The sequence below is a fragment of the Delphinus delphis genome, chromosome 1 (assembly GCF_949987515.2).
Source record: "Delphinus delphis chromosome 1, mDelDel1.2, whole genome shotgun sequence".
Taxonomy (NCBI): domain Eukaryota; kingdom Metazoa; phylum Chordata; class Mammalia; order Artiodactyla; family Delphinidae; genus Delphinus; species Delphinus delphis.
Window position 1 is genome coordinate 141,551,197 of NC_082683.1, and position 20,975 is coordinate 141,572,171.

At 38.2% G+C, this 20,975-nt stretch overlaps 1 protein-coding gene across 3 annotated transcripts in view; it reads left to right on the forward strand.

The window, feature by feature from the left end:
• The window catches only part of PLA2G4A (phospholipase A2 group IVA), a 160,629-nt gene that overhangs the window by 77,207 nt on the left and 62,447 nt on the right, over positions 1-20,975 (forward strand). For all 3 annotated transcript variants that reach the window (XM_060009905.1, XM_060009917.1, XM_060009910.1), the window contains exons 6-7: positions 13,406-13,443; positions 16,200-16,341. In XM_060009905.1, the coding sequence (XP_059865888.1) occupies positions 13,406-13,443; positions 16,200-16,341 (180 nt within the window). The remainder of the gene's footprint in view (positions 1-13,405; positions 13,444-16,199; positions 16,342-20,975) is intronic.

Sequence of the window (20,975 nt, forward strand, 5' to 3'; positions counted from 1 at the left end):
GCAAGGAGGAGAGCATGGCTGGAACACAGAGAGTAGTAGGGAGAGTAGTAAGAGATGAGGGTGGGGCATGGGGTTACCGTGGACCATTGTGGGTTACAGTGGTTATCAATGGTATGGGCTTGTTCCTAAAGGAAGGATGTGGTTGGATCACTAAAGGGGTGGAAGGCCATTCTGGTGGAGAGAACAGCCTGAGCCCTTGCTCACAGTTCTGGGACTAGAAAAGACAAGCATGCTCAGGAAATGGTGTCTAGACAAGTGCCAGGGGACCAGAGCATTTGTACGTGAAGGAAGAACAGGTACATGGGGATCAAACTTTAGCAGAGCCCAGATTCAGGAAGTTGGATTTAGATATTATCTTATTGACAGCAGTGAGTCATGGAAGATTTCTGACCAGGTAATGGGGAATTTAGAGCAAACAGCATTTGGCTTTTTCCTCAGAAGTATTACTAAACCGAAAGTTGGTAGGTAAAGATAAAGAATGTTTGATATTAAAAATAAGAAGGCTGATGCAGCTTTAGCAGACTACCTCTGTCGAAAGTGGCCGGTATGAGGAATACGGGGTGACTTGAACCAAGTGTAGCATTAGCTTTAATGCGTCAGTAAGAGTGGAATGGAATGATTGCTTAGTGGCAGTGAGGATCGACTAAAGTTGGAAAGCAGGAATTTTTTCAGCTTTTCCTGAGACTATGATTTATCATTCAACTCAATTTCAGAATGCTCTCTCTCTCTTTTTTAAATTTTTATTTATTTTTTTAAGGAGAAAGCCAATTTGGGTCCACAGTTTTGTTTCCCAGCTAACATTTATAAAATCCAGGTTAGGTTGTGCTTGTTGGAATCATAAGTTTAGAGAATGTCAGAGTTGTCATTTGAGAGAAACTGGTGGGACGTGCAGCTTGTGACCCCAGGCTCCGAGTCAGACAGCCACCGTCTGGGTTGGAATCATGATTCGACTACTTATTCACTGTGTGATGTCAGACAAGTTATTTTTTTTCTCTTCACCTTGCATGCCCCTTTGTGAAACAGAGCTGTATATATATCATACCTACCTCTAAAGGTTGTGGTTATGGTTAAATGTGTTAATACATGGAGAGTTTTAGAACAGTGCCTGGCCCAGTAAACAGTAAATAAATATTAGATATTCTCATTTAATTATACTGGCCAGATTGAACTGTTTGTCAAGTGCTTCATGAAACTGACTTAACTGACTATTACACTTACTTATTTGTTTGAACTTACTAATTGAAATGAACTTATTTATATACGGGTAGAGCCTATAAATTTAGTAATCATCGTTTCAACACAGTTCAAAATCAAGAATGCTCTAGTCACCCATTACTGAATATATTAAGTGTGGCTTTGGGTTGCAATATCCCATTTTAAAGCAGAAAGAGTTTCTTCCAAATTTAGTGTGTTTTGTGTAAACAAAGTAGCCCACTTCAAGAAAGTCGTGAACATGCTAAGATTTGGAAGTAAGACAGGGAAAAATTACACTTCTTTATTCTCTAGATGAATCTTTATCTTGGCCAATATTCTGAGAAGGTAGCCTCTGATTTTCCACTGTGTCGTGTTTTAAGTTGACGTATTTATTTAGAAGTTAGTGTTATTGTTTAAAAATAGCCATGTCTCACGGTTTCTGTGGTATCTAATTTTGGCTGAATGCTTTCTTTGATTTTTGCTCATTCCTGATTGCAACTTGAAAACGAATGAGAGAATTCTATAGAAGAGATTGTGACAAAACTTTTAAAAACTGGCAGTTTTGATGGTGAGTCAGTATCAGGATGATTTCACTGGAAAACCATGTATTGATGTGTGAAGACAAAGACTACAATTTAGCAAAGTGAATGAGACCAAGCAGATTTTGGAGGGAAGACAAGAGAAATATACCATTTTGTGAGAAATTTGGGAGATCTTTGGCTAAGATGTGAATGCCATTACATTGATGCAGGGCAGAGTTCAGACGAAGGTCAAACAATTCCTGGCTTTATGAGAGAATGCATTTTTATTTTGGAACACTAGCAATGGAAACTTAAGTGAGTCTGTTTTCATAATTCTACAGTTTATAACTTTTAAATTACAGGGCATTTTAGAGTGCTCTTGTATCCTTGGGGTCCTCTTCTGGACCTAAGCTCCATCAGGGACTAGAACACTTTCAGCCTATTTACTGTTGTTACCCAGCCTGACACACATCAGACACTTCCTTTTTTTTTTTTTTTTTTTTTTGCGGTACGCGGGCCCCTCCTCGCTGTGGCCTCTCCCTTTGTGGAGCACAGGCTCTGGACGCGCAGGCTCAGCGGCCATGGCTCACGGGCCCAGCTGCTCCGCCGCATGTGGGATCTTTCCGGACTGGGGCACGAACCCGTGTCCCCTGCATCGGCAGGCGGACTCCCAACCACTGCGCCACCAGGGAAGCCCAGACACTTTCATTTCTGAATGCACTTATGGGAAATACAGAAAATCTGAGAAGTGCTCAGACGGGCATAATGAAAGTAAATGAAGTTTAAAAAAGAGAAAAACAAGAATGTGAGGGATTTCCATTTGGAGAAAAAAAGACAGTGTTTTGGCTCGGTACTAGTGCTCTAGGAAATCTGGTTTATTGTATAATAGCTGATGATTACACAACTCTTTCTGAATTTCCAGTGTCCACATAAAGAAAAGGGACCTTAAATTAAGAGCAAAGAGATTGTTGTCAAATAAAAGGAAGAAAACTCTGTGTGATAGAGTGAAACATGGCTACAGGGAAAATAGTGTGCTTTTTACTCTTTCAAATCTTTTAAGACTGTCTGGGTTATCTGGGGAGACACAATTATCCTGAATTCTTGGGTGATGGATTATATGATTCCTGGTAATAAATGCTAAATTAATTAAGAAATTAGATATATTAACTAGACTTACTGTGGTGATCATTTTGCATTATACACAAATATTGAATCATTATGTTACATACCTGAAACTAATATGTTATAGGGCAATTATATCTCAGTCAAAAAAATGTTAGTTTTAGTGTTATCAAAAAGTCACATGTGTTTAAAAAGATGATTTTAGCAGTGTATCATTCAATTTTAAACATGCAAAATTTATTTACATGTGACCTTGTTTGTATTGGTGGGATTGTAACTTCTACCCTGCACTTGAATTGCCTATTTGTTAGATCCACATATGATTACTTCTTCATAGGATGAAGTTACAGTTTATGGAAACATGATTTTTTGCAAAAGTTGCCCTTTTTTTGGATATAATTTTATTTGCTATCTTGCATAGGTCAGGTAAATACAGGTAAAGCAAAAAATACTATGTAATTCTCTTGAAAGATATAAATGATTATTGAATCAACATGGTAATAAGTTGCTCTTTGCTTCTACCAAGGGGGGGAAGAAAGAGTTAATTGGGGTTTCCCTGGTGGCGCAGTGGTTGAGAGTCCGCCTGCTGATGCAGGGGACACAGGTTCGTGCCCCGGTCCGGGAAGATCCCACATGCCACGGAGCGGCTGGGCCCGTGAGCCATGACCGCTGGCCCTGTGCGTCCGGAGCCTGTGCTCTGCAACGGGAGAGTCCACAACAGTGAGAGGCCCACGTACCGCAAAAAAAAAAAAAAAAAGAGTAAATTGACTCAGTAGGGATCAGAATTCAAAATAAAGGTTTATTGAAAGTGAAGTTTGTAAATACTGGAGTATTTTAGTAAGAGAAGGCATGGCATATTAGATGAGCTCTTTACTAATAGGATAGATTTTCAAGTTAAAAATTATTTGACTGTGTGCATCTTTTGGAAATAATTTTAACACTTAAACACTTTATTTATTCATTTATTTATTTTGTGGTGCGTGGACCTCTCACTGTTGTGGCCTCTCCCGTTGCGGAGCACAGGCTCCGGACGCACAGGCTCAGCGGCCATGGCTCACGGGCCCAGCCGCTCCACGGCATGTGGGATCTTCCGGGACCGGGGCATGAACCCCTGTCCCCTGCATTGGCAGGCGGACTCTCAACCACTGCACCACCAGGGAAGCCCGGAAATAATAATTTTAAATGACTTCCTTAATGCCAGGCACTATGCTTGTTGCATTAGCTTTATTATTTCAAAATGACCCTGGGAAGTTTGCAAGAGAATTCGTGGGTTAGATACTTTTAAAATTATTTTTAAGTCTGAAATGACTTTTTAAAAAATAGTTTCTCTCCTATAGTTCCCCTCCCCTGCCCCAACTGAACATCCCCATTGTAAGCATCTAAAATTGCTTTCCACTGTGGAATTCAAAAAAGAGATTGTTGTTTCCCCCCAAGAACATACAATGAGTACAGCCTGCTTCTCACATTAATAATTCCTAGAAGAGGTGGAGCTCTCTTCATTGTCCTTGTTCCTGGCTAAGTATTATGGGGTGGGGGAGACCCAGGGGAATTTGGTCGCCTTTCCTTCTAATTGCCTTGATAATACAAGCCACCTGGAAGAGTGTGATGCAGAGATGCTTCATGGAGTGTATGGGAAGGAGTTTACAATAATTGTTTAATGCCTCACAGGAAGCACATATTTTTGTGGCACTTTTATATGAATGACATGTTCCAGGTGAAAGACGCAGAGAGATTGTGAGTGTCCATCTTCATAGCATGTCTGAACATAGTGCATCAAGAGGGAAAATTTTAAATTTCCTCCAGGTTGTGAGTGGTCCACTTGGGCAACACATGGGAGTAAGGATCAGAATCCATGTGACAAGAAACATGGCAGCACCTTCTATAACACTCCGAATGGTGGAAAAATCCTGTGTTTTCTCTTCTCTCATCCTGCTTTCATTTAAAGAGTCTTAGCAGTCTGTCTAGGATCACGGATGTCTCAGCCAAGAAATGTTGCAGATGGACGTAGAAGGGATATTCTTATGGAGAAGACAAATATGAACATAAACATAGCGCAGCTAATTTTTCTTTTGTTAAATTGTTGGGACAAGTAGTCATTAGATATATTCAGGCATCAGATTTTTTTCTTTTCTTTTTTTTGGCTGTGCTGCACAGCTTGTGGGATCTTAGTTCCCCGACCAGGGATTGAACCCATACCCTCAGAAGGGAAAGCACAGAGTCCTAACCACTGGATTGCCAGGGAATTCCAAGGCATCAAATATTTTAAAATGTAAAATGTTTAGGGATCTGCCAGTTGAGAAGCCAGCTTTTTCCCCAAACATTTTCTGTCATGAGATGGCACATGGGAATAGGAAGCCCATTCCAGCTTTGAATCTTCCCATTTGTTAGACTGGAAACTAAATATTGAGCTCAAACTCAGCTCAAACTTCATATTGAGCTGTATTCTTGTTCTTTTAATTTCCATTCTTCCTTGGTGCTTTTGCCCTTTCACGATAAAAACCGTAAATCTAGTCTCATTTTAATAGCAGCTTTCATGTATTTCTTTAAAACAAGCAGACTGTGTTTTACCCATGTCTCATTTTTCTAACTAAATATCTGAAGAAGTGACCTCATTCAATATAAAATGTTTTCCAAGCCCACTTTGGGAAAGACTCCATTTGAAAGTGGAAATGGGGATGTGCTGGGATGTGGTCTGAGCAGTGCTTTCATTGATAGAATGCACAGCAATTACATTAATTGTTTAGAACCCAATTGTCTTTTTGACTTAAAACTGAACTACAGTACATCGGGGCATGTATAATTCCATTTGTACTAGGATTCTTGATTATTTTATTAACTTCAAAGCAATATTTCTATTCATAGAATTCCACACATAGGAACTGCTGTCTGGGTGGGACCAGCCCATGATTTTATCGCTAGTAGCAATGAAAATTTTTTTTAATTTAATTTAATTTTTTATACAGCAGGTTCTTATTTGTTATCTATTTTATACACATCAGTGTATACATGTCAATTCCAACCTCCCAATTCATCCCATCACGAACCCCCACACTTGCCTTCCCCCCTTGGTGTCCATACGTTTCTTCTCTACATCTGTGTCTATATTTCTGCCTTGCAAACAGTTTCATCTGCACCATTTTTCTGGATTCCACATATATGTGTTAATGTATGATACTTGTTTTTCTTTTTCTGACTTACTTCACTCTGTATGAGAAGTCCAACCACATCTCTACAAATGACCCAATTTCGTTCCTTTTTATGGCTGAGTAATATTCCATTGTATATAAGTACCACATCTTCTTATCCATTTGTCTGTCAATGGGCATTTAAGTTGCTTCCATGACCTGGCTATTGTAAATAGTGCTGCAATGAACATTGGGGTGCATGTATCTTTTTGAATTACGGTTTTCTCTGGGTATATGCCCAGTAGTGGGATTGTTGTGTCATATGATAATTATATTTTTAGTTTTTCAAGGAACCTCCATACCGTTCTCCATAGTGCCGGTATCAACTTACATTCCCACCAAACAGTGCAAGAGGGTTCCCTTTTTCCACACCCTCTCCAGCATTTGCTGTCTGTAGATTTTTTGATGATGCCCATTCTAACCAGTGTGAGGTGATACCTCATTGTAGTTTTGATTTGCATATCTCTAATAATTAGTGATGTTGAGCAGCTTTTCATGTGCCTCTTGGACATCTGTATGTCTTGTTTGCAGAAGTGTCCATTTAGGTCTTCTGCCCATTTTTTCATTGGGTTGTTTGTTTTTTTTTAATATTGAGCTCCATGAGATGTTTATATATTTTGGAGATTAATCCTTCATCCATTGATTAATTTGCAAATATTTTCTCCCAGTCTGAGGGCTGTCTTTTCGTCTTGTTTATGGTTTCCTTTGCTGTGCAAAAGCTTTCAATTTTCATTAGGTCCTGTATGCTTATTTTTGTTTTTATTTCCATTACTCTAGGAGGTGGGTCACAAAAGATCTTGCTGTGATGTATGTCAGAGTGTCCTTCCTATGTTTTCCTCTAAGAGTTTTATAGTGTCTGGTCTTACATTTAGGTCTTTAATCCATTTTGAGTTTATTTTTGTGTAAGCTGTTACGGAGTGTTCTAATTTCATTCTTTCATGTGTAGCTGCCCAGTTTTCCCAGCACCACTTATTGAAGAGACTGTCTTTTCTCCTTTGTATATCCTTGCCTCCTTTGTCATAGATTAATTGACCATAGGTGTGTGGGTTTATCTTTGGGTTTTCTATCCTGTTCCATTCATCTATATTTCTGTTATTGTGCCAGTACCATATTGTCTTGATTACTGTAGCTTTGTAGTATAGTCTGAAGTCAGGGAGCCTGATTCCTCCAGCTACGTTTTTTTCCCCTCAAGATTGCTTTGGCTATTCGGGGTCTTTTGTGTCTCCATACAAATTTTAAGATTTTTTGTTCTAGTTCTGTAAAAAATGCCATTGGTAATTTGATAGGGATTGCATTGAATTGGTTGATTGCTTTGGGTAGTATAGTCATTTTCACAATATTGATTCTTCCAATCCAAGAACATGGTATAGCTCTCCATCTGTTTGTGTCATCTATGATTTCTTTCATCAGTGTCTTAGTTTTCTGAGTACAGATCTTTTACCTCCTTAGGTAGGTTTATTTCTAGATATTTTATTCATTTTGTTGCAATGGTAAATGGGAGTGTTTCCTTAATTTCTCTTTCTGATCTTTCATTGTTAGTGTATAGGAATGCAAGAGATTTCTGTGCATTAATTTTGTATCCTGCAAATTTACCAAATTCATTGATCAGATCTAGTAGTTTTCTGGTGGCATCTTTAGGATTCTCTATGTATAGTATCATATCATCTGTAAACAGTGACAGTTTTACTTCTACTTTTCCAATTTGTATTACTTTTATTACTTTTTCTTCTCTAATTACTGTAACTAGGACTTCCAAAACTATGTTGAATAATGGTGATGAGTGTCAACATCCTTGTCTCATTCCTGATCTTATAGGAAATGCATTCTGTTTTTCACCATGGAAAAGGATGTTTGCTGTGGGTTTGTCATATATGGCCTTTATTATGTTGAGGTAGGTTCCCTCTGTGCCCACTTGCAGGAGAATTTTTATCATAAATGGGTGTTGAATTTTGTCAAAAGCTTTTTCTGCATCTATTGAGATGATCATATGGTTTTTATTCTTCAGTATATTAATATGGTGTATCACATTGATTAATTTGTATATATTGAAGAATCCTTGCATCCCTGGGATAAATTCCACTTGATCATGGTGTATGATCCTTTAAATGTGTTGTTGGATTCTGTTTGCTAGTATTTTGTTGAGGAGTTTTTGCATCTATATTCATCAGTGATATCGGTCTGTAATTATCTTTCTTTGTAGTATCTTTGTCTGGCTTTGGTATCAGGGTGATGGTGACCTTGTAGAATGAGTTTAGGAGTGTTCTTTCCTCTGCAATTTTTGGAAGAGCTTGAGAAGGATGGGTGTTAGCTATTCTCTAAATGTTTGATAGAATTCCCCTGTGAAGCCATCTGGTCCTGGACTTTTGTTTGTTGGAAGAGTTTTAATCCCAGTTTCAATTTCATTACTTTTGATTGGTCTGTTCATATTTTCTATTTCTCCTGGTTCAGTCTTAGGAGGTTATACCTTTCAAAGAATTTGTCCATTTCTTCCAGGTTGTCCAGTTTATTGGCATAGAGTCACTTGTAGTAGTCTCCTAGGATGCTTTGTATTTCTGTGGTGTCCATTGTAACTTCTACTTTTTCCTTTCTAATTTATTGATTTGAGTCCTCTCCCTCTTTTTCTTGATGAGTTTGGCTAAAGGTTTGTCATTTTTGTTTATCTCTTCAAAGAAACACCTTTTAGTTTTATTGATCTATTGTTTTCTTTGTTTCTATTTCATTTATTTCTGGTCTGATATTTATGATTTCTTTCCTTCTACTAACTTTGGGTTTTGTTTGTCTAGTTCCTTAAGGTGTAAGGTTAGATTGTTTATTTGTGATTTTTCTTGTTTCTTGAGGTAGGATTGTGTTGCTATAAACTTCCCGCTTAGAACTGCTTTTGCTGCATCCCATAGGTTTTGGATTGTCGTGTTTTCATTGTCATTTGACTCTAGGTATGTTTTGACTTCCTCTTTGATTTCTTCAGTGATCTATTGGTTGTTTAGTAACATATTGTTTAGCCTCCATGTGTTTGTGCTTTTTACGTTTTTTTCCCTGTAATTGATTTCTAATTTCATAGTGTTGTGGTCAGATGAGATGCTTGATTTGATTTCAGTTTTCTTAAATTTACCACAGGTTGATTTGTGACCCAAGATGTGATCTATCCTGGAGAATGTTCCATGTGCACTTGAGACGAAACTGTAATCTGTAGTTTTCGGATGGAATGTCCTATAAATATCAGTTAAATGTATCTGGTCTATTGTGTCATTTAAAGCTTGTGTTTCCTTGTTAATTTTCTGTCTGGTGAACTGTGCATTGGTGTAAGCGAGTTGTTAAAGTCCCCCACTATTATTATGTTACTGTCTGTTTCATCTTTTAGAGCTGTTAGCATTTGCCTTATGTATTGAGGCACTCTTATGTTGGGTGCATATATATTTATAATTGTTATATCTTCTTCTTGGATCCCTTGGTCATTACGTAGTGTCCTTCCTTGTCTCTTGTAACATTCTTTACTTTAAAGTCTATTTATCTGATATGAGTATTGCTACTAGAGCTTTCTTTTGATTTCCAATTGCATGGAATATCTTTTTCCATCCCTTCACTTTCAGTCTGTATGTGTCCCTAGGTCTGAAGTGGGTCTCTTCTAGGCAGCATATACATGGGTCTTGTTTTTGTATCCATTCAGCAAGCCTGTGTCTTTTAGTTGGAGCATTTAATCCATTCATATTTAAGGTGATTATTGATATGTGTGTTCCTATTACCATTTTCTTAATTGTTTTGGGTTTGTTTTTGTAGGTCCCCTTCTTCTCTTGTGTTTCCCACTTAGAGAAGTTCCTTTAGCATTTGTTGTAGAGCTGGTTTGGTGGTGCTGAATTCTCTTAGCTTTTACTTGTCTGTAAAGCTTTTGATTTCTCCATCAAATCTGACTGAGATCCTTGCTGGGTAGAGTAATCTTGGTTGTAGGTTCTTCCCTTTCATCACTTTAAATATATCATGCCACTCCCTTCTGGCTTGTAGAGTTTCTGCTGAGAAATCAGCTGTTAACCTTATGGGAGTTCCCTTGTATGTTATTTGTCATTTTCCCCTTGTTGCTTTTAATAATTTTTCTTTGTTTTTAATTCTTGTCAATGTGATTACTATGTGTCTCAGCCTGTTTCTGCTTGGGTTTATCCTCCCTGGGACTCTCTGTGCTTCCTGGACTTGGGTGGCTATTTCTTTTCCCATGTTAGGGAAGTTTTCGACTATAAAATCTTCAAATATTTTCCCAGGCGTTTTTCTCTCTCTTCTTCTCTGGGACCCCTATAATGTGAACGTTGGTGCATTTAATGTTGTCCCAGATGTCTCTTAGTCTGTTTTCATTTCTTTTCATTCATTTTTCTTTATTCTGTTCCATGGCAGTGATTTCCACCATTCTATCTTCCTGGTCAGCTATCCATTCTTCTGCCTCAGTTATTCCACTATTGATTCCATCTAGTGTATTTTTCATTTCAGTTATTGTATTGTTCATCTCTGTTTGTTTCTTCTTTAATTCTTCTAAGTGTTTTTTCTTTAATCCTTCTAGGTCTTTATTAAACATTTCTTGTATTTTCTCAGTCTTTGCCTCCATTCTTTTTCTGAGGTTTGGATCATCTTCACTATCATTATTCTGAATTCTTTTTCTGGAAGGTTGCCTAGCTCCACTTCATTTAGTTGTTTTTCTGGGGTTGTATCTTGTTCTTTCATCTGGTACATAGTCCTCTACCTTTTCATTTTGTCTTTCTGTGAATGCGGTTTTTGTTCCACAGGCTGTAGTAATGTAGTTCTTCTTTCTGCTGTCTGCTCTCTGGAGGATGAGACTATCTAAGAGGCTTGTGCAAACTTCCTGATGGGAGGGACTGGTGGTAGGTAGAGCTGGGTGTTGTTCTGGTGGGCAGAGCTCAGTAAAACTTTAATCTGCTTTTCTGCTGATGCATGGAGTGAGTTCCCTCTCTGTTAGTTGTTTGGTTTGAGGCAACTCAGTTCTGGAGGCTATAGGCTCTTTGTTGGGGCAAATGTCGGACTCCAGGAGGGCTCATGCCAAGGAGTACTTCCCAGAACTTCTGCTGCCAGTGTCCTTGTCTCCACGGTGAGCCAGAGACACCCCCCACCTCTGCAGGAGACCCTCCAACACTAGTAGGTAGCTCTGGTTCAGTCTCCTATGGAGTTACTGCTCCTTCCCCCTGGGTCCTGATGCACACAGTACTTTGTGTTTGCCCTCCAAGAGTGGAGTCTCTGTTTCCTCCAGTCCTGTAGACATCCTGCAATCAAATCCAATGAGCCTTCAAAGTCTGATTCTCTGGGAATTCCTCCTCCTGTTTCCATACCCCCAGGTTGGGAAACCTGATGTGGGGCTCAGACCCTTCACTCCAGTGGGTGGACTTCTGTGGTATAAGCATTCTCCAGTTTGTGAGTCACCCACCCAGTGGTTATGGGATTTGATTTTACTCTGATTGCACCCCTCTTACCGTCTCATTGTGGCTTCTCCATTGTCTTTGGATGTGGGGTATCTTTTTTGTTGAGTTCCAATGTCTTCCTGTCAGTGATTGTTAAGCAGTTAGTTGGGATTCTGGTGCTCTTGCAAGAGGGAGTGAGCACACATCCTTCTACTCCGCCTTCTTGAACCAATCTCCCAATGAGATATTTCTTGACAGGAAAAGATGCCTGATGTGCTCCCGCTCCACACACACATGCACAATAATTCAATGGATACTTACTGATTGTATGTTGTATGCCAAATACTGTGCAATGAACATGTAATAGAGACCTATTTAAGACAGAGCTTACGATTTAGTGGGAAAGGCAAATTTTTGGACAGATAATTTCCATACTTTTTTCTTACTATTAAAATTCAGTACTGAGAATTATCCATGAACTTATTTTAACATTTTGGAAAGCTCCTTCTAGTTTATTTCTTTCCATTCCCTGAAACCAAAAAAGAAAAAGCCAATAATCTATAGCATTTTATGTTGGCTCAAAAAATATCCTCTTCCCATTTTAAGAGGCATATCCTAGTTCTGTTCTATTTGAAGGTATTCAACAGGTTCATTCTAGCTATATTCTTATGGTAACTGATGTAATAAAAATAATAGCACCACCTTACACTTGTGCAGGAAACTTCGAAACATTTTCTCATTTGGTTCTCTCAACAATCTAAAGTTACATTATTCATAACTAATGGCAGGGATAGTATTGAGAAGTCCTTTCTATACAACAGATTTATAGCTTCTGGAAAGACATCTTTTAATACCCCTTTTCTCTGTGGATATTAGTAATTCTTTTTTTTATTAAACCCAAATTGGCCCACTGACAAGATGGATTCCTCCCATAAGTTTCGTTGGTTCATATAGTGTTGAAAAAATAAAAACCTGAGCCCCACATCCCATTTGTAGATGTTTCTTAAGCTGACCACAGTTGGTTGGCCCCTGGGTCCTGCTGTCCACCTTGGATAGGCATTCTGTCTTCAGTTTACTATAGCCTGCACTTGTCACAAATGCACAAGTGTTCATTTTCACCCAGGTTTTCTTTAACTTTGGCCTCTGATTCTGAGGCCCAGACAGCCCCAGAATAATGATACACATCTTCATATTTTTAGATCTCAGGAAGTTTTTACGATATTTGAGTAATGATTTTGGTATACACTGCTTCTTTTTAATGAAGAAGGAAAACAACCATGCCAAGACAATTCTTATGGTTGTGAAAATGATGTATAGCAGGGTCCCCAACCCGTGGGCCATGGACCAGTACCAGTCTGTGGCCTGTTAGGAACAAGGCCACACAGCAGGAGGCGAGCTGCAGGCGAGTGAGCAAAGCTTCATCTGTATTTACAGCTGCTCCGCATCGCTCGCATTACTGCCTGAGCTCCGTCTCCTGTCAGCATTATGGTGAGTTGTGTAATTATTTCATTATATATTACAATGTAATAATAATGGAAATAAAATGCACAGTAAATGTAATGCGCTTAAATCATACCAAAACCATCCCCCCTGCCAATCTGTGGAAAAATTGTCTTCCACAAAACCGGTCCCTGGTGCCAAAAACGTTGGGGACCGCTGACTTACAGGATTTCCCTGGCAGTCCAGTGGTTAAGACTCTGTGCTTCCACTGCAGGGGGAACAGGTTCAATCCCTGGTTGGGAAATTAAGATCCCACATGCCGTGTGGCACAAATGATGTAGAAAGTAGGCTTCTCTCATGAAAAATAGCAAAAATTTATTTATTGAGATACACCTATAATTTAGGGTCTTCATGGAGCTATGTTACTTTTATTTTTAGTGTATATTTTAGGTTAAAAATAATCTGTCACTCAAAAATTATTTTGACTTTGTTTGCATTATATATAATACACTTCCATTTTATGACCCTAATCTGACTAATATATCTATCCTAGGTCACTGAAATGATTCTGGAAATGTCTCTTGAAGTTTGGTAAGTCCATTTATTTCGTTGGATGGATCCACTGACTGATTTTAATTGTGAAAGAGTACACTTTTAATATATGAAATAACTCTGACACCTTTGAGTATCGAAAGTGCATTAAATGTACTTCATTTTTTTTTAGCTCTCTCCTAATAACTACAGTATTAAAAAGAAAAAACTAATATTCTTTGCTTAGTTTTCCAGTAGTTTGGTAGTTAAATCATAAATGTCAGAAGAAGAGCCTTTAGAAGGGGCTCTTCCTCAAGTTAAATATATATTCCCATAGAAATAAATATAGCTATTGAAGCCTATTTTCATTGCTGATTCAGATAGGTATTAAAAAATATGACAGTGAACATACACAGGAAACTATAAGAGGAAAAACTGAAAATTGAGACTTTGTTCATAATGATCATCAGGAAAACAAATGGTTAAGTCCCATGATGTGTGTTGCTCTTTCAAAGTGGTCTCCAAAGATGAATGTTGAAAATTCATTTATTTATTTTCATATGGTGAGTCTTAGGGGAGTCAGGCCTGCCTTGAGAATTAGCTCATCTCTGACCTCATGCTGAGGTTGATAGATCCCACCTGCCTCAACCTCTCTGCATCTCTTTGAACTTCCCTGTTGAAGTGGGTTTTACCAGAGTTACGAGTACACATTTTATTTACACGAACATCACAAAATTAATGTAGCATTCTCATTTCTTATGATTTGCTAAATGAATGATAATGGATACATTGACATTGAGTTTAGGTATTTCTCTTGTTTTGATCCCCAGAAAATGTTGGTTCAACTTAAAAAATTATTACATAAATTACTACTGTCATTCAATATATGTCAGCATGTATCAGAGGACAGTCCAACTTTTTTAGTTGTGTTATTTTCAATTACATCGATTCTTGCTTACAAGTGGTATATTTTGGCATGAGATTAGAAATATTTTTGTTACTTGACTATGAAAATAATGCTATTTGTTTTAATGGGAAATGATCTCCACTGGTGTAATTAGGACAAAATTATGCTTTAATAAAGCAGAGTTATCCAAAAAATGGAGGTAAAAAAAACCTCAGCTAAATGTATACATAGGTCCAGAAGCAATTTACTATATATTTACAGTGAACTTTAATCAAACTCTATTTTTATATGTTAATTTGTCTTGACTCTAAAATGAAATGTTGGATTTCCCTCGTGGCGATTAAGAATCCGCCTGCCAGAGTGAAGTAATTCAGAAAGAGAAAAACAAATACCGTATGCTAACACATATATATAGAATCTAAAAAAAAAAAGAAAAGTACTGATGAACCTAGTGGCAGTGCAGGAATAAAGACATAGACATAGAGGATGGACTTGAGGACATGGCGGGGGAGGGGAGGGGGAAGCTGGGGCGAAGTGAGAGTAGCATCAACATATATACACTACCGAATGTACAATAGTTAGCTAGTGGGAAGCAGCAGCATAGCACAGGGAGATCAGCTTGGTGCTTTGCGATGACCTAGAGAGGTGGGATAGGGAGGGTGGGAGGGAAGCTCAAGAGAGAGGGGATATGGGGATATATGTATACATAGGGCTGATTCATGTTGTTGTACAACAGAAATTAACACAGTATTGTGAAGCAATTATACTCCAGTAGAGATCTATTTAAAAAAAAAAAGAATCCGCCTGCCAATGCAGGGGGCATGGGTTCAATCCCTGGTCCGGAAAGATTCCCACATGCCATGGAGCAACTAAGCCCGTATGCCACAACTACTGACCCCACGCGCCACAGCTACTGAAGCCCGAGTGCCGAGGGCCTGTGCTCTGCAACAAAAGAAGCCGCCACAATGAAAAACCTGCACACTGTGATGAAAAGTAGCCCGTGCTCACCACAACTAGAGAAAGCCTGCGCACAGCAACGAAGACACCAACGCAGCCAAAATAAATAAATAAAATAAAGGACAATAAAATAAATAAAATGAAACGTTCATTAAAGAAAAACTCCATTTTTCATGGAATGTCTTCCATTAAATATAAAATAAAATCAGGAAAGAAATTAGAGAGTTAAAGATAGTACATAAAAGAAGACACACACAAGCCATACGTCTGTTACTATATTTATAAAATTGCTCAACATATTTTGAATTTTAGATATTTTTGTACTGATATCTTCTAAACATCTATGTTAATTGCTTTATTTGTAGATCTTTTAAAAGTCATGCTTCTCGTGCTTAATGTAAGATAATGATCAACATAGTACATTACAAAGAACGTGAGATGCAGAATGAGAAACCCTGGATTTAAATATCTACTTGCTAATTTTGTTAACAGTTGAAAGATTTCTAATTACTTTTTTACTCATTTGTAAAATAAGAAAAGTACTTTATATCCATTGTGATGATTTAGTGAGGTGTTCTTCCTAAAGAGCATGTATTATAGGAATTTTTTCCACATGTATACACATGTTTGTGGTGGTACTGTTTGTAGTAGTTAAAAAAAATTGGACATAATGTCAATATTTATGGATACGTAAATTGTGCTCTAATTATATAATGAAAATACTCCATAATAGTAAATATATTTGAATTAGTTCTACTTATAAACACAGATGAATCTCAAAAACAAAATGTTCAATGGAAAAAAATGATTTGCAGAATACATACAGTTGATAGCATTTATACAAAAATTAGAAACCTGTAAAGTGACTCTATATATTATTTAGACCTAAATGTATAATGTAAAATACAAGGCTACTGGGGACATTGGTTCATGATCTCTATTTTATATACAGTTCATCCCCAGACCTCCGATTTAGTATGGCTCTGTGTGACCAGGAGAAAGCTTTCCGACAACAGAGAAAAGAAAACATAAAGGAAAACATGAAGAAACTCCTGGGTCCAAAGAATAATGAAGGCTTGTATTCTACACGTGATGTGAGTTGGAAATTTTTCAAATGTTATTGCAACTTAATAATAATTTTGTTTGTACTTTCTCCCAAATTCCACCCAAATGTGACAATATTGAGATTAAGCATTATTTCTCTATCTTTTTAAGATAAGGTAAGTGTTTCATAAACAGAAACTCTTTGAGGAAGATCATCACAAATGCTGCCCATATTTGGTAATATTTATTAGATATAGATTTTAAAAGAGGAATAGGCAGACTGATGCACAAGATGTTCATTAGTAAGAAAAGTTTAACCTAGAAAAGGATATAAAATGATCATTGAATTCATTTTAATACAGACTAAGATTAAACAATTGTGGGACTTATCATTACTGAACAAGAGCAAAATGTTGTAAATCTTAATGACAACAATTAACAAAAAATGTTCTTAAAAGATGTGAATAGGGAGATAAAAGGAAATATTTCAAATTATTACTATTTCATAGCAGGAAGTGAAAAGATATCATCCAAAATTGACCAACTAGTTAAAACAATAACCTCCACATTTTAATATTTTCATAATCTTAATTATAGAGAGATGTTAAAATTACAGTATTTTCATCAACAAATATTGAAAGTACAGTCCTTCAATTGTACTTTAATTTCTTTTTCTTCCCTTAAATTCCAGCAAAGTAAATGGCATTTATTATTCAGTAACTTGTATTCTACAATCCAGTTTTTGTCTGTTTGTCTATTATTCATTTATCTCTTCACTCATGTATCTATGTGTCAGTCTCCCTATCTATCTACCTACCTACCTACCTGTCCATTCATCCACCCATCCATCCATCCATAGGTCTATCCTTCTTTCTGAAATCTACAAAAATAAATTGCTGCCATAATTAATAATACTGTATTATATATTTTAAAGTTGCTAAGAGAGTAGATATTAAAAGTCCTCATCACAAGAAAAAAATTTTGTAACCATATGTGGGGAGAGATATTAACTAGACTTATTGTGGTGATCATTTCACAATACATACAAATATCAAATCATTATGTGGTACACCTGAAACTAATATAATGTATGTCAATTATACCTCAATAAAACAAAATTAAAAAAATGAATTGCTGCAATGATGCTCATCAAATGATAATAATGAAATTTCTTCTTAGCGGCATATCAGGTAATTTTTTTTTTTACTTATTTCTTTGAGGTTTTCTGTTAATTGAATATTTTAGATGAACATAATTTATTTTTAGAAAGATATTTTCATTAAATGTGTAAGTCAATATATATTTTATATCTATTGATAAGCATATATATTTACCCCCATGCATGTACACACAGACCAGAGATTAAAGATTACTGTAGATTAAGGACAAAATGCCACTGGAAATGAGAAATAAATTCTGAGTAAGGGGGCCAGATGGGTACCCCTGTCCCACATGTGATGGCACATTTCTAAATGTGTTTCTAGGTGGGTGTAGCAGGGGTCGAAAGCCAGTCTGGGCTTCTGGAGTGGCTTTTGGTACTAGGGGAGCAAACGCTAAGGTAAAATATTGCTGATGGGGATTTTTGCTAAAAGGAAGCTTGGAGGAGAAGCAAAACCTCCATTGAAGCTTCTATTTAAAAAAAAAGAGACTGCTCTTCCATCATGCATCTTGTGGTTGCTTATTGTCTCCGGCTGATGAGTCCTTGAAGACACATCCTTCTGTATGTATTACTCAGAAGTTTCTAGCTGCCTGGGAAGTCTTTTTGGGTGTTTTGTTTGTTTTTCTGTAGTAAACCTTCCATCAGCAGTTCTACACCATCTTTTTGTCCCCATCCTTGTTTGGCATTGTTATGCCCTTGGAGCAGAGAAATGATATTTCAAGTTTTTTTGATTTCTGCCATTTCTCATTTGTTGAGACACTGTGCTGGGAACTTGAGGTGAATAAAACTGAAATGGTTAATACCAAACAGTCACTTTCCTTGGTGAGTTTAAAGCCTAGTTGGGGAGAAAGCCATTTCAGCAGATGAAACAGTGATGGAAATGGATACCTCTGTTAATTCATGGTCGTCAACTTCATTTGGGAGACCCATGCTGGCTGTTTCAGTGTTTCCCAGCCTAGTTGCTTTCCATTTATTTAAAATGCTTTTTATTTCACTCCCAGCTGCTGATCCACCCCCTGCCTCCCTCACAGCTGATAGACTTGCCTCCTAATTAGAGAAATTAAAAGTCGTCAGGTGACAAATCTTTCATTTCTTGGCATAGGATTGACATGTTTCATAACCCGGGCTTACCCTTTGCCACTTCCCTCTGAGCTCAATGGAGGAAACAGCGCTTTTTCTTTCCAGAGTCACATCATCTCAGATATGGATTGCAAACCGTTAGGAGCCCCAACATAGCAACTGTCCAGTCCTCCCAGGGCTGCTCCCCACCTCTGTTGTCTGCCTCCATGTTTGTATGAAATTTTCCTGCTCTAAACTCTGATATAGAGAGAGAAAAAAGGAACCAAAAAAATCCCCATGGAATGTACATTCCCGTCTCCTTTCCGCTCTGCTTCTCTCCTTATCTTCACAAACTTTTCCAAAGTTTCCTACACAATCTCATTCTACTTCCTGCTTTCCTCGGGCTTCTGCCCTCATGACTCTACAGCGGCTGCTTTACCAGTCACAGGTACCAGCTAACAAATGCAAAGGATCTTCTGGCCCTGTGTTCCCTAATTCTGTAGCTGCAAATGACATGTTTTCCTACTATTTTAATCATTCACTACCCTTCCCTTACTGTCTTCCCTTTATTTTCATCATGCCTCTCTGGTTCCCTTTACCAGATCTTCTTCCTCTGTGCATTATTTAAATGTGGGTTCTTCAAGACTCAGCCCTAGCCCCTCTTAAGAATTTTCTCTCCCTTCCATGTGTCACCCAGCGCATTTGGGCTAAGAACTTTCACACGTATATCAACAACCTAGAATCTCTCTTCTGAGATTCACACCCGAATATCTATACCTCTTCTTTCTGATTCCTTCACTTGTATTCTTAACATCTCACACTAAGCATGGCTGAATCTGTACACAAAATCCTCTGGTCTCTATAGTTCTACTGACACCTGTCCTCTTTCTTTCCACTTTCTGTTCACACTGAATTCAGAGTGATCTTTACAATACACAAATATGATTCTATCCAAACCAAGCTTAAAATCCTTCCACTGCTCTTAGGACTGGCCTCACAGCATCTCTCCAGCTTCATGTGTTGCTGGTTCATCTCAAATCTCCCATGCTCCCTCCTTTAAGTGCCTCTTCGTTCCAGGTCTCTGCAGAACCCTTCACAGGTGGCGCTCTTGCATGCATTGTTGCTTCTCTCTGCCTAGGCCTCGCCCTCCCCTCCTTCCCTCCACCCCACCCCCTTTTCAGTTAACTAACAGCCTCCCATGCTTTTTTCTTTTTTTTTAAACATCTTTATTGGAGTATAATTGCTTTACAGTGGTGTGTTAGTTTCTGCTGTATAACAAAGTGAATCAGCTATACGTATACATATATCCCCATATCCCCTTCCTCTTGCGTCTCCCTTCCACCTTCCCTATCCCACCCCTCTAGGTGGACACAAGGCACCAAGCTGATCTCCCTATTCTATGCCAGCCTACCATTCTTGAACCAGTGAACATGTCACTTATTCAGACAGTCTTCCTCATCCATTCCTCCCTCCCTCCAGGTCCAAGTTAGGTCTCTCCGTCATGTTCTTTCATAGCACAAATATGCACGTGATCTTCTCCGCATTTCCCACAATCGTACTTAAAAATATTTGTATAGGTACTCATTTAACGTCTTTTTTTCTCCATTAGAATATAATTTTCATGAGGACCATGGCAGTGTCTGTGTTTTTCACCTTTATATTCCCAGCACCAGCTCAGCTCCTGACTCGTGGCAGAGCCTAGGGAAATCTTGTGTTGTGAGGGTCAGAGCACAAGTGCAGGCAGTGGCTTGGCATTTCAGCCAGGGGCTGGCTTCGCTAGAGAGGCATCAGGGGCTCACAACTGAGGAACACTTGCATCAGGTTGTTAGGGAGGGGACAGGTTGAGGAGAAGGCTTGGATGAAAAGATCCCAGTTTGAATGGCTGCATTAGAAAGTCTGTGGGGCATATTGGCGCAGACGTCCAGTAGCCTTTGGTCTTAGGTTTTTCTTTTCGAAAGGAAAGTTTCTGCCTCACCTCCCAGGCACTCCTCCTTTTGTGGAAAGGAATCTTTCTGGGAAAATGAAATTTGGCCTAATATTCATACAGATTGGCTTTTCTGCAGCAGATGGAGAATGAGGTAATTGTGCTTTTCTCTGGGCTAGTCTTCAAAAATATTAAACTCATGTTTTTGGAAGTCATTCCTCAAATTAAAACTTTTGATGTTGTTGTTTTGGATTTGGTCGAGCCATTTTTTTCTCTTGGCAGAAATCATCCGTTTAGATATATTCAGCACCACCCATTCCCATAACACAAATATCATTTTCCTATTTTGTGTTTCTCCTTGGCCAAGGGCCTCTTAAACTCCCATTTCCCTTGCTCCCTGCCAAGATCTTCACTTTCTTCACTTTCACTTTCACTGCTGGCTGGTTGGCCTCCTGAAGGTAAGGAGGAGCAGGCTGCTGTCTAAGACAGAACAGCCCTACTCAATTCTCGTTGCAGAGACGGTGCCTGTCTTATTCCCAGTT